The sequence below is a fragment of the Bactrocera dorsalis genome, unplaced genomic scaffold (genome assembly GCF_023373825.1).
Source record: "Bactrocera dorsalis isolate Fly_Bdor unplaced genomic scaffold, ASM2337382v1 BdCtg046, whole genome shotgun sequence".
Lineage (NCBI taxonomy): Eukaryota > Metazoa > Arthropoda > Insecta > Diptera > Tephritidae > Bactrocera > Bactrocera dorsalis.
In genome coordinates, this window is record NW_026038097.1 from 1 (window position 1) to 13,916 (window position 13,916).

The window sequence follows — 13,916 nt, forward strand, 5'->3', positions numbered from 1 at the left end:
AAAAAATGTTCGCTATTTAGATGAGTCAAATGCTCATGTGGTTCGGGAAATGCAATTGCTGACTCCGCGAAAGACAACATGAAGCGTAAGATCTCATATCTGCACAAGTCGTTCTTACGAAGTTTTCATAGTCATCTGAACTAATCATTTTGACAGTTAATTATGAACACTGGCACTTGAATTTTGTTGTATCCCTTTTTATCTCACCTCATTCGAAATTACCCATTTGTACAATGGAAAAAATAGAACGATATTCACGTGTCCAAATATTTTTAATTAAAAAACCCCAATTTATTGAGTTATTAGCATGACTAACCGTTCTATTAACTTAAATTAATTCTCGCAAATCGATTTTCCAAGTAAATTTATGTTCAACTCTTTATTCTCTTTTTAGTACTTAAGCAAACCCACACCTTCAATCAATTGTTTACCGTTGCTGTGATGAAAGCGTAATTTGTATGCAAACAATTGCGGTCTCTTCGCACTGCCCCCGATACTTTGAAAATACCGTATGTAAACAGCGTCAGCAGTGCGAGCAGAAGGTGTGCGCTGAGATTCGCAAAGTGCGAAAAGTACATTTTTTCTCTAATGTGAAGTGATGAGTAAGTACATATGCTCGAAAACATGTGGCGTGGCATAATTAGGTCCAAGGTAAACCAAAATTGAAAAAAAAGAAACCTGGAATAAGAAAAAATGACGACATCTCTTTGTGTTTGTTTATTTAGATGGTCTATTTTTTGTTCTCTTGCCACCTGTTGCCACTAAAATTTTTCCATCTTTATTTGTGAACTTAAAATTTCAATTATTATCTTTTGTAGGCAAATATTTATCTTTACAAATAGCTTGGTACAAAACAGATTTAAATGATTTGTTTTTCATATGTAGCTATTTTTGGATCCTTCTACATCGATACAGACATTTCTGGGTAATAATTAGCAGCTATCACTTTATGAGTCTACATATACCATATACTACTATGAGCAAAAAATGTAAGACTTTGTTCTTAATATTGGAAATATCTCCTGATCTGGCCTCCGGCGACTATTTCCCGTTCTTAGATCTTAAAAGAATGCTCGCTGAGAAGAAATGAGGAGGTGATCGCCAAAAATGGGGCCAATTGTGAAGCAAAGGACAAATCCTAATTCAAAGTGATATCGAAAAGTTGGATGATCGGTACAATAAGTATATTATCCTTGAAGCGAACTGTGTTAAATAATAAAAAAAAAACAGATTTTGCAAAAACAAATGTGTTTTACTATAGTAGGACGGGGACTTTTCAATTAAACTGTTATACGAGGTATGACAATTAAGTAATGAGACTGATTCCATAAAAACCGTATATTTGAAAATTATTCTACAACTCTGCCATCCCTTCAAAGTAGTCCCCTTGGGCAGCTGCCATACAGCGATTCCAGCGCGTTTTCCATACTTCGTAACATTTCTGGAACGCCTGGATGTCCGTAATCGACTCAAAATGGGTTCCTTTGACCACCGATTTTGTTTTGGGAAACAAAAAAAAGTCACAGGGTGACATGTCGGGCAACAGCCCACGGCGATCCCTTTAGAGGCCATATACTGGGACACGTTGAGGGCGGTGTGGCACGGCGCGTTGTCGTGATGAAGGATCCAGTTACGAGCGATGTCTGAGCGCACCCTTTGGACTCGTTTTCGCAACCTTTCGAGTACTTGGCCATAGTAGACTTGATTCACAGTTTACCCCGGTGGAACGAATTCTTTGTGGACGATTCCACGGCTATCAAAAAAGGCAATAATCATTGTTTTCATCTTCGACTTGCTCATGCGAGCTTTTTTCGCTTTCAAGCCCCTCCTTAAACTCTTTGTGCCATCGAAACACCTGGGCACGACTAAGGGCACTATCGCCATACACGCTTACACTTTTAGCGTATGCTTCCGAAACTGTTTGGCCCAATCTGGCCCAAAATTTTTTCGCCACGCGTTGCTCTTGATTTCGTTTTTCCATTTTCGTGACGAGCACTACAACTCAACTTGAGGCAGCAGGCGAACTAAACAATTTAGAGCGATGGTACATAATCAACGGAGAGGGGAGGGACGCCGGAAAAAAATAAAGGGAATTTCAAGGTCACAGGTTTACCAATAGCGCGGCAATAAAATCAGTCTCATTACTTAATTGTCAAACCTCGTAATAATGAAAATATTAGAGTTTAATAGCGAAAATGTGTGAAATATTTGCTTATACTTCTGCGCAGTGAAGCGAAAACAAAAATTAATTTACTCAAGTGAATCTCAAAGCAAAGGCGACAAACTAGACTTCAAATGAAAACCTTCAGTGTGCTAACAACTTGGTTAACTCGGTTTTCGCCTTTTTCCAATTAAGCGTCATGCTTGATGAATTTACAGACAATCTTAGTCAAGCATAAAAACTGTCTCAAAATTATACATTGGCATAACTCATAGCTAAGTTATCATAATTCAAGTCTGCGCATGCAAAAAGAATGCCTGAATCAAGGCCTCCACGAACAGCTTGCGCGGTGCTGCTCAGGGGTTATCAGTGAAAATGTAATCAAGCACGTAGAAAAATTTACTTGTGTAGTCAAAAGTATTTGTGGTTAAAACGAGATATGGACTTTTTTGAGATATACGCGAAAGTTTCAAATCACTTGAGATAAAGTTGATTCCACTTAAGAAGTTAAAAGGCACTGTGTGATTTCCAGATAAGGAAAATAGAGCTTATGGTATAGCTGTTTAAAAATAGCTCGACTTTGGTATAAGATTTAGGTCAAACAAAAAGTATAAACAACAAAACTTCCATGCAGTCTAATAGGAGACCGATTGGTCAACGCTCTCTTACTTGATACAGTATTCTATAACTTTTTTCTACGAGAAGCTTGATAACACCATTCGAACACAGAGCTTTTTCGACGTTTTCTTCAATCAGTTAGGCTTAATAGACTAATTAAAACTAATAATGTAAATATTTATTGCAATGTTGTACTTCAATAGTTATAGTATACATAGACACACGGAGCTAATATATATATGTACATCAGAAGCGAAGAGAATATCTACTAAGCGTACTCTTCTAAACTATACTTAATCATTTTATATATATTATTATATATATACCAATGCCTATTTAAATATCGGCAGAAGCACGACCAAAAAACACATTTGTACATACAGAAAAAATTAATGTTCTACAAAAACATACTGATATTTTCCAAATAATTTCTTATAATTAGAGTAAATATTTAAATAAATTCTCCAAATCAAAGTTGTTCCTATACTCCGTCACATTTTCCATACGATCTTCTGATATTTGTGCTTTCAATCAAGACAAATATTATATGCCAAATGCTTAAAAATGGGTCACTTACTCGGCATAACACAGCTGTCAGCAAAGTGACAGTACTGTCAGTTGGTTAGTCATTCAATGAGCCGTAGAAATCAACAACACGTCGCGACATTTCACACTCTCTGAGCAATTTTCTTGGCGGCTGATTGCCAGCTGCTGAGTGTTGACTGTCAAATGTGATTAATTTTAACTAAATAAGTAAGCCACAATTTTCCCATAAAAAAGCAACAATATGAAGATATATGTACGTGATGATGCATATGAGCATCTTATATTTATTGGCCTTACAAGACCTAAAACAAATAAAAGCATAAATGAATAAGTGGCTAAACCAATTGAGATCGTTAAAGTTCTGCTTCAAAATAAAAAAATAAATAGATAAATATGAAATTTAGTATTTACAATTACAACTACTGCTTTGCTCACTATAATGCGTTACACATGAGCGCTTCTTGGAACGCTGACTAGTTTGATAATTTAAATTTAGAACAAAGTTGAAAAAATAAACTTTGTTTTCTTTTTAACTTTTGGTATTCTCAACTTGTGATGATGCGTTTTCTCACAGGTGAAGAACTATACCTACAGGTGTAGGTGGCAAGACCGTTTGGACATTATTCCTATGTACATCCTGAATGTTGGGTTTTTCGAAATTTATGTTTGAGCCTTTTTCTGCTTACGGGGCATGGACTTCTGACAGCATTTTTGCATCACAGCCTCCTATCTGATAGGTCGGGGTAGGGGACTGGGTGCATGTAATGTACGATGTACTCAGACATTAAGGATCGGGGTAGTATTGGGATCACCTGGACCGATGGGGGTTTAGACGTAAGCGGTGTGATTTCCACTAGTCGGAATGTTCAACAGTTAGGGTCGTTTGCCCGTGAATTGTTTAGGCGGCGAAGGCGTTCAACTGAGAGTTAAGGTTAGCTTCTTGTGAGCAGTATGGAGGTTTTGAACTCTACCAAGGTGGTTAGTGATGACACCATACCACTTAACATATAGCTGCCATGCAAACTGAACGATCAAACTCAACTTCTTCTAAGAAAACAAATTTTTTTTGACAAGGTGGTAGGTATGTTCGGTAAGAGTGCAGCACATTCGGTCGAAATTAACGCCGATACACTATCCTTAAGATTTTAAATATTGAGATTTCATTTCCGTTTAGTGCCCACAACGAAATTACTTATCTCCGTTATGCTTTTTCTAGATGGACATTCAAAGTTTGATACCTGATGGATTCTAAAGGTTCTACATCGGAGTTGTGATGTAGCTGGGCACTCGCAGAAGAAGTGTAGAACCCTTACTACCTTCGAGTTTGCAGCAAATTTTGTTATTTTGGTACTCCCATTTTTAGCGGTGTATGTATGTAAGACTACATGTATATATACTCCTAGTGGAAATCTGTATTAAATAAGTCTTTAGTTCTTTTCTTGTTAAATGATGGTCAGTTTCGCTGTATTGCACTTGTTTGTAGATTTCTAACTGTTCTGAGCTGTTTGTTCAAACTGCATATTTAGTCCCCTCTTGATAGCTCCTAGCGGAACTTAAATCTTCATGGTTTATCCCGCGACGCCACAATCTACTAACAATTTTTCAGATCACGCCAATAGATCGTATACCTGCCATACAAACGCATTGATCAAAGTTTTTGTAAGGGATCTTTTGTGAGGGGTATTATAGCTTCGGTGCAACCGAAGTTAAAGTTTTTTACTGTTTCGTTTTTTTTTATTTTTTTTATTTTTTTCATATTTATGTGAGAATGTCAGAAATAAATAAACTTTAACACTTAATATTTATTTTGTACCAACCTTCATCATGTGCTAGCAACTCTTGCAACGCCAGCGGTTCCTCCAAAATCCAGTCCGTCGTGACCGCATTCTTCACGGTGAACTCTTCGGAGATCGGTAGAGGCACATATAGCTTGCCATCGCTAGTTCTACGTTGCAGTACCTGCGCTTTAGGCGGAAAATTAAGCAATTCACGACGCTCATGAGCCTCGTAAGGCCTGGAGTTGCGTTCCTTCGGCATTTTTGTACAATTTTGTTATCGAAAAAAACTTAAATTCACTTGTTAACACTTTTGCTACATTCACATTTAACGACATATAGACACGAACACTTTCACTAAACACTATTTTATGTATGCATGTGTATATGTGTGCGTTCAATTACGACGCTTTAAATGCGATTATAAGGTAAATATCACTGCTAATCAGCGTAAGTGGCGCCTAAATTATTGCACGTCATTAAAATTCATATCAAAGGCTTTGCTGTTGTTGTTGTTATTATTTTGTGCGTTTCTTTTTCATTTGATTGATTTATGTTGCTCTGCACTCGCATAATTATTTGCGTTCGTTTGACGTTTTATTTTATTTTGTATGCAACACGTGCGTTATTTTGCACACATTTTTTGTTGTTTGTTTTCTTGTATTTTTTTTTTTGTTTTTATTTTTGCCACAAATATCAAGGATTAGTGATCGCAGACACATACACACTTACATGCTGCAGTGTGACACGTTGACAACCTGACAGCGACAAGAATTTATAGAATAACACATGAAATTCGTTAATGAACTGCAATGTTGTTTGTTGTGTGTAAATGTTGTTGTTGTTTTCGGTTAGTGCGTTGCATGCAAAGTGGCTGCCGACAAAGTTTTGCGCTCTTTTGCTTTGTTGTTTGATTTTCTATTTGACATGACATATATGTACCTGTGCAAGTAGCGCCTGCAATATTTAGTTCGTGTTGCTGTCGATTAATTCATTCATTCACAAAAGGCGCTGCTGACGCTGTTGCTTCATTTGCATACATTTTTTTAATGCGAATTTAAAGTCAGTTTTTTTTTTATTTTTTACGTTGAGGAATTATAAATTCATAGCAAGCATGGCATTAGGATGTTACTATAACGAAAAAAAATAGTTGGAATTCAAAATAAAAAATTCTTCTTCATTATTTTCGCTATATTGGAGGATTGAAAAACGATTATTTTACATATAGTAGCTCAAGCAGCTCACAACTTCCCTTGGGTAGCCACAAAGCATGCGTTTGAAGGCGAGCTAAATAGAAAAGTCGAAATATTCGCTCTCCAGGGCTGTGCGCTGGTTTTAGGACCCGCCACCTATTAAACCCTACCAAAGAAAAGAAGAAAACAATGTGGTTTCTGTGGTTCAGATATTCACGATGCGCCAAAACTTGGAAGAGGCCCGTGAAAAGAGAATCTACATGCACCACCTCTGTTGACGTTGAGCTATACCAAAAGATTCGTCAGGATCGGGAAGAACCTCTCCAAGCCGTTCGATACCAAACGAGGGTTGAGACAAGGCAAAGCTATCGTGAGCTCCGGATGTTCATTAATTCAGGTTGAACCGCCAGCAGTGGCAGCCAAGAGACAGAGGTCAGCCAGGCCGTCATGTAAAAAGCCGAACACAATAAGTGTGACACCCGCTAAATCAGTTGCTGGTGTGGACCTGAATGAGAGCGATCCTGAAGGAAAATTCCCAGAGCCCACTGGAAATGGATACAAGCTGCGCTGTCAAACGCGGCGAAACTCATTGGTTCTATACAACAGTTGTAATGCTGATTGAAAAGCATCAAAGAACAGTATATGCGCTTAGAGCAACGCTATTTTACATTATTATTAATCCTGCCTATTACTTGTCTGTCCCGTTTCTACCCAACACCAAGGATTTTTGAAAACCTGTAGAATTAAACTTAAACTCGGTCCCGAATTTTGCCTGAGGTGGGTGAGGTGGACAGGGATGTAAGGATAAGTTATAAGTTTCTATACGAATAGTTTTACAGCAGATCGACACCTGGTTATTGAGAGTCGCTTTGAGGGAAGGCTTGGAGCCTCTTATGAACACGAATGCTGTCGGCGTTTACCCATTGCCGAAACTTTGAGCTTCTCAGCACAAAAAGTTTATCGACAAAAATTAATTCTACTTACATATATGAAAATTTTAAGTACTACCCTAATATACGCAAATATAATAATATGTACATAAATGGGGACAATATTTGCGCATTTTTTTCATATTAAGAGAAGACTTCTTAAAAGGGATTACAATTACTTTTTAATTTACTCTTTATATTATTTTATTTAAAATTCAAATGACGCGTGTTTCGAATTAGCATTAATAATGCAATACAGATTGGTAGTCGGTGTCTTCCATCATCACTTGTGAACCAAGTTTTTGATTCAAAGTCAGAGGTTAGTTTATTTTTTTACATTTTCTATTTGTTGGAAATATCAGCTAAGAACGTGTGTTAACAATACTTTTGGACGATTACTTGACTGGAAATATATATTATATATGTGCTTATATTTACAGTATATCAAGGCAAACTCATTTTAAAAAGTAGAGACATTTTTTGTCTTGAAATTGACCTAAGAGTTCCAAAAGAGTCCCTGCATTTCTTCTACTGAAAATATGTCTAAGAAGTCCAGGACGGATTATTTTGCACACAATTACCCAGTTTCTGTCCAAAGGGAGAAATTAAGGGCAACTTAGAACAGAGACGTCCAGCACGTTTCCAAACAAAAGAAGAGAGGTAAAAAGATATGAATATGAAGAGCTAGCAGAAGTTCTGCCCGCAGCAGCTAACAATTGATTTCAAGTCCGGGGCCGGTTTCTGTAAAGAGAGATAACAGACACAAAGAGTACACTAGCAATGTGGAGGGACCACTTCTCGAACGTGCTTAATGGCGGAAGCACTTTTGCGACGGAGATGAAGAACTCGCACCGATAATCTACAGCGACAACATCGTCGTCCCACCACTCGACGAGATGAAAACATCACTATGGCGGCTTGAGAACAACAATGCTTCAGAGGCCGATGAATTACCGGCTGAGCTGTTAAATGCTGGTGGCGAGGTCCTTGAAAGGCGCATGTTCCTGCTTATAAGCATAATCTGGTCGGATGAATACATGCCCAATAACTTGAATAAGAGTATAATTTGCCTTCTACTTACAATATGACAAATCCTGGAGACAACCTTTTACCAACAGATCGAAACCCATCACAATTTTGTCCCCGTTTTTGATATAATAAATTTAATATAAATTTGGTATCCTAGAAGCACGGTCAATTTGCGAATCTCCGAGCTTCGACACCAAACGAGGCTGTAGATAGTGTGATTCGCTATCTAACGTCTTTTTAAATATGTAAGACAAAGTGCCTGGAGCCAACTTACAAAGATTCCTAGTGTCTTGTGACCTTCGTTACTATTGGTAGTTGTAGCTATAAACTTGAAAAAGTTAGGGACTTCGTATATCTGGGAATTAGCATAAATTCCTGCGAAATCTTTGGTTGGAGATCAAGCGTAGAATAACTCTTACCAACTACTTTAGGATCGGTAGGCAATTGAGAGGCAAATCTCACACGGAACGAACAAAAATTACGCTCTATAACTGTTTCATTATTCCCTTCCTACTATACGGCGCAGAAACATGGATGATGAAGAACCTAGATAGAGAACTGTTTTTCGCAAGATCTTTGGAGCCGTCTGCTTGAGCGATGAGTATCGCAAAAGATGGAACCACGAACAGTATGAGCTATACGGCGACATGGATATATGTAGTTAAGCGTATAAGAATTCAACGAATGCGCTAGTTAGTTCATATTATTCGTACGAAAAATGATGATCCAGCGAATAGCTTCTTCAACTCAATACCTCTGGGAGGACAACGCAAGCAAGGCGCCCGCACATTCAACGAAAAGATCAAATGCAAAGGATAGAAGCAACTGGTGAAGTTTTTTGTTCTCGGCCCACACTGACCCACGACTATATAGGAAGAAGGAAAAGAAGGGACTCATTTGGTAGATAGAACAAGTTGAAACAAGTAAGGAAGAGCTAAGTTCGGGTTTCACCAAACATTTCATACTCTTGAAAGCCAGGGAAGTAGTTTCTGTTTCATATGACCTGTCAGTTACATAGGATCTAGGGCGAATTTGAAAACGTTCTAAAATATGTGGAGTGTACCTTGGTTATGGTTTAAACGGCTTCCTAACGACTGATGAACTACGAAAGAAGCTTTTCGAAGACAGATCTATAATTGGAGGTTTGAAAGTGGCAGTCAGGGAATAAATGCCATTTGGGAGTTTCTTTGAAGGACTTTTCATTATACCTACTTTAAGATTTTAACCCTCGATCTTTTTGGTGTTTGTAATGATTTTCGGTCATCTGTCAGATTCAGCTAAACAATTTTTGAATTTGATGTCTCCATTAATCAAAAATGTTCTTATTTACTCCTTTAGTAGTACTCATTAAAATTTTTCCAATAATATTTATTTTTTTAAAATCAGTTTTCTTTCATCTTGTCTGCCATTCATCTACAATCTTTAAAGCTCAATATAATTATACATTTTTTTTGTTGTTGTCACTTTTCTACATCACTAATGAATATATCAACGTTCCAATTTCCCACGCCAATGCAATGAACTCGGCTGGCACACTGTCGCAAATTTTTTCTTTTTTTTGTTACAACCAGTGACGTCTATCAACGTAGCCACAGTACATATAGATATATACATAAATATATATTTATATATTTGCACACGTACATATATATTTGTGTCTGCGTGTCTGAGGCTACTCACTCAGTATGGCCAATGTCTCAGTACCTGTCTCGTCGTTGTCGTCATTGGTTGAATTGTTTGTAGAAAACAATGCGTAGGCGTTAATTCGTTGCATCCGTTCTGCCTCATCGACTGCAGTCAACAACTCATTCGCTGCAGCTGCCGGCATAGATGCATTGTTGGGACAGTGTTGAAGCACGACATCGGTGAAGGCAGTGCAATGAGGCGCCGCTTTAGTTTGCGATTTCTACGCGTGTTTGTGCGCAGTTATTGTAGGCAAACGTAGCAAAAAAAATTGAAATTTTTAAATTATAATGAATAATTAATTTTAATTTATTAATTTACTCTTTTTTACCTTTGTATTGCAAAAGTAATTTCAACTATTTAATTTAATCTAAATTCAAAATGATTTATATTAATATATTTAAATAAAGGGACCATATTGTAAAAAAGTTTAAGTTGAGCATTTCTTAGTTTGACAAATTTTTTTTATAAATATTTTATTACTATTTTATGTAAACTGTAACATCTTATAATAGCATATCAATTGAATAGTCCCCGGACTGCTACAGTACAAAACATTGTTTTGGTAAAACCCTTCAAGGGTAGTACACCGATTATAGCGACCCTCCAACTTTTCGATACAATTTTTTTTACTACGATTACTTCATAATAGGCCTGAGTTTCGCCAATCACCTGTTCATTGGATGAAAATTTCTTCCCAGCAGACATTAGTTTCAGATCTGAGAACAAGAAGTTGTCGCTAGCGGACAGATCTCGAGATTGCGATGGCTGCGGGAGTAATTGGAAACCCAACTCGTGGATGTTACCATCGTTTTCACATTGCAGATTGCATTGTCTTGGTGAAACACCATTTTTTTCTTCAAATGCGGCCGTTTTTTGGCGATTCTTCAAAAGGCCCAATAACGCTACGTAATAGTCGTTGTTGATAGCCCCTCCATTTTTAAGGAAGTCAATAAAAAAAATGGATTTCGAGGCTACCACTTCAAAGATATGACTGTCAACAGTGACGTGGAAAGATTCGGGCTAATTAAAAAATCATATGGATTTAATTTAATAATTAAGTAGCGCTATCCATGTGTCAGCCCGGAAACTTTCAAATTGGCCTCTTATAGATATGATCAGGATGACTAGTTGAATTTCGATGGACTGTCTTCCTGACCGTCCATATATTTAAGCGCTAATTTGAGTAAAAACCATTATTTTCCCCTCCTCCTCAAACCCTTCCCCATGTGGCGGTTATGTTGAACACTACTGAAAGTGCTCAACTCACAAAATGAATTCGCCAACACCATTAAATTTCACATTCTTTATGATAAAGAAGTGTCTCTGGTTTTGTTTATATTTCAACTATTTCTCCTGAATGTCTTAAAGTATGACATCCGAGGTGGTTTTGCCTTGATCTGGCAAAAGCCGGGCAACCGTGGAGGAAGTGTTGAGATAATCTGTCTCATTTTCTTCCAAACAGCTGATTCGGCTGGCATCAGGTAAGATATTCAATCTTATGATTGAATTGCGATAAAACTGTGTCCAGTCAGAACTCTGACAACCACTGAAAGGTGGACCTTGCTGAGAACGGAGAGTTCCCTGTACCTCCTGTGATTTACACTGAACGAGGATCACTTTGCGATTGTGGAGCTACTGGTAGTCGACTTGCACTTGCTAATTTGGTGTGAGGCCGAACAGTGCCGTATTGGGTCAAAGGAGGCCAATGGAACTCGTGACCGTTCGCGTTGCGCAGATATTGAGACTGCAGTGCTTGTCCTAGGAAGCTTATCAGCCTCACAGTTTTCTGCAATACCGCTGTAGCCGGGTACCGAAGCCAGTCTAATCATAAAATAACTCAATGTTAGAGACAAGGAGTCTAGACATTCCTTCACCATTTTTGAACGCACAGTATGCGAACTCAAAGTTAATATCGCTGCCCTTCTGACGGAGTGGATAGTCACCGATCTGAAGTAAGCTGAGCTCCGGAGCTGTAGGTCTACTACTACCTCCACATAGAAGACTCTGCAACTGGTCAAGAACAATGGGTGTGTCGGCCACCACTTTTAGGTGAAATCTTAACCTCTGAAACTACCCCTCTAATTTGACATTAACCTGACATTTCAGGGTTACGAAATCTGATTACAACCACGTCTATTTCTCATATATAACTATTTTAAATTTCACTTAATTCCTTCACTTTACGGTAAATAAATAGAGGGTCTTAATCGAAATAATACCTTAAAGGCACTATTTATTCAAGCTTACGTGCTCACATATAGTATTTGTTAAAACTAATAATAAACTAATAATTGTGTTGTTGTATTGTTTTAGCAGTGAAATATGTGGACTGCAGTTGACGCAAATATTGAAATTAATTGCTTTTCTATTATTGCTGTTGTTATTGCCCACTTATTAATGCTCTTAAAGTATTTCAAAAACACGATCTTAACATAAAACTTAGGCAAGATGCAATTAGGTAGACGATTTTTGCATTCTCTAAATAACAATGGGATTTTTTGTTTGGCTTCAAGTGTCGTCCACCGAGGTCAGTACATGTAAGAGTAGAAACTGGAGGGTGAGCATCTCTAAATCGCTTTGAATAGGTATTTTATCAGTAGAAACTATTCATTTCATTCAATAAATGATATTTGTGATTGGCCATAAATAGCGAAGCTAGAAAGTTGGTGAATGCTGTGGAGAGGGAGAAGACGAGTGTCTACTAGTACCGCGAAGTTAACTTACAAATGGTTTTCATAACCTGGAAGTTAATTACAAAATTTAGTTCTCTCTATCCTCCCGTACTAGAACTCCAAAGGTCTTATCGAAGCCTAATACTACCGCTTCGAAAATGCTAGCGGTTTTCAACAATGATGCCGGTGAGAACGTAACCGTCAATGACAGCCGTTATCGCGAAATGATAACCGCCTATTTGATGCCTGAAATTGAAGCTCGGGATCTCTGCGACATTTGGTTTCAATAAGATGGCGCTACTTCCCACACATCGCATTAATCAATGAATTTATTGAGAGAACACTTCGGTGAGTAGATAATTTCACGTTTTGGGCCGGTCGATTAGCCACCAAGGCCACCGTTAGACTTTTTGCTGTGGGGATATGTAAAGTCTAAAGTCTATGCGGTCAATACCGCTTCGATTCAGGTCTTGGAGCAAAACATTTCGCGTGTCATTCGCCATTTACCAGTCGAAATGCTTGAACGAGTCATCGAAAATTGGACAACGGATGGATCATCTGAGACGTAACCGCGCCCAACATTTCAAAGAGATAATATTCGAAAACAAAATGTCAAAGAATGTTCTTTAGAATGATTATAAACATTCTCCATTAAATTTGAAGTTTCCGTGTTTATACTTTAAACAATTAAGGAACCAGGAATGATCCATTAACGATCCAATATTTAATTTTCAAACAACTTTATATCTTTATCTATAACTTTCCAACAACAAGCAAAGCGGCGATGCCACGAGCGTTCTTAAAAACCTTTGGAGCTATTTTACAACCGAGTTGAGCATTCTTTTGTCATCCGCTTACGAAAACACACGGCTTATATGACTGTTTCGAATCTCCGCTGCACCTTTGGAGGCTTACTAGCGCTAAATTTAGCATGCTTATTGATGCATGTGGCCTTCGATTGCTTTGCACTTGCACTCTTAAATTATACATAAGCTCTGTGTTTACATAACACTACACTTGTTGTTGTTGTTACTTATTGGTTTTTGTTATTGTTGGAGGCAACAAATTATTAGTTTATTAGGGCTTGTTATAATTTTCTCTTATCAGACCATTAGTGTGCTTAGCTGACGCCAATCAAGCGCTAGAATTGTCGCCATAAAACTATAACCTCTCAAATAAGTTTAATCAACTCACAGCCGATTAAGTGGCGCTTGCTAAGCGTTTAACTTTTGGCTACTAGTTAAATAACACCACAATACTGATTAGATATTGAAATTATTTTATTGTGTTGCTATTTTTATGTCACA

At 37.6% G+C, this 13,916-nt stretch overlaps 1 protein-coding gene across 1 annotated transcript; it reads right to left on the bottom strand.

The window, feature by feature from the left end:
• Nucleotides 1–5,146: 5,146 nt before the first annotated feature.
• LOC125780023 (uncharacterized) lies at nucleotides 5,147–13,347 on the bottom strand (the record flags this gene model as incomplete). Its single annotated transcript, XM_049461509.1, is given in 1 exon segment — nucleotides 5,147–13,347. A coding segment is annotated over 1 exon segment (216 nt), but the record flags the coding sequence as incomplete, so codon positions are not given.
• Nucleotides 13,348–13,916: the final 569 nt, after the last annotated feature.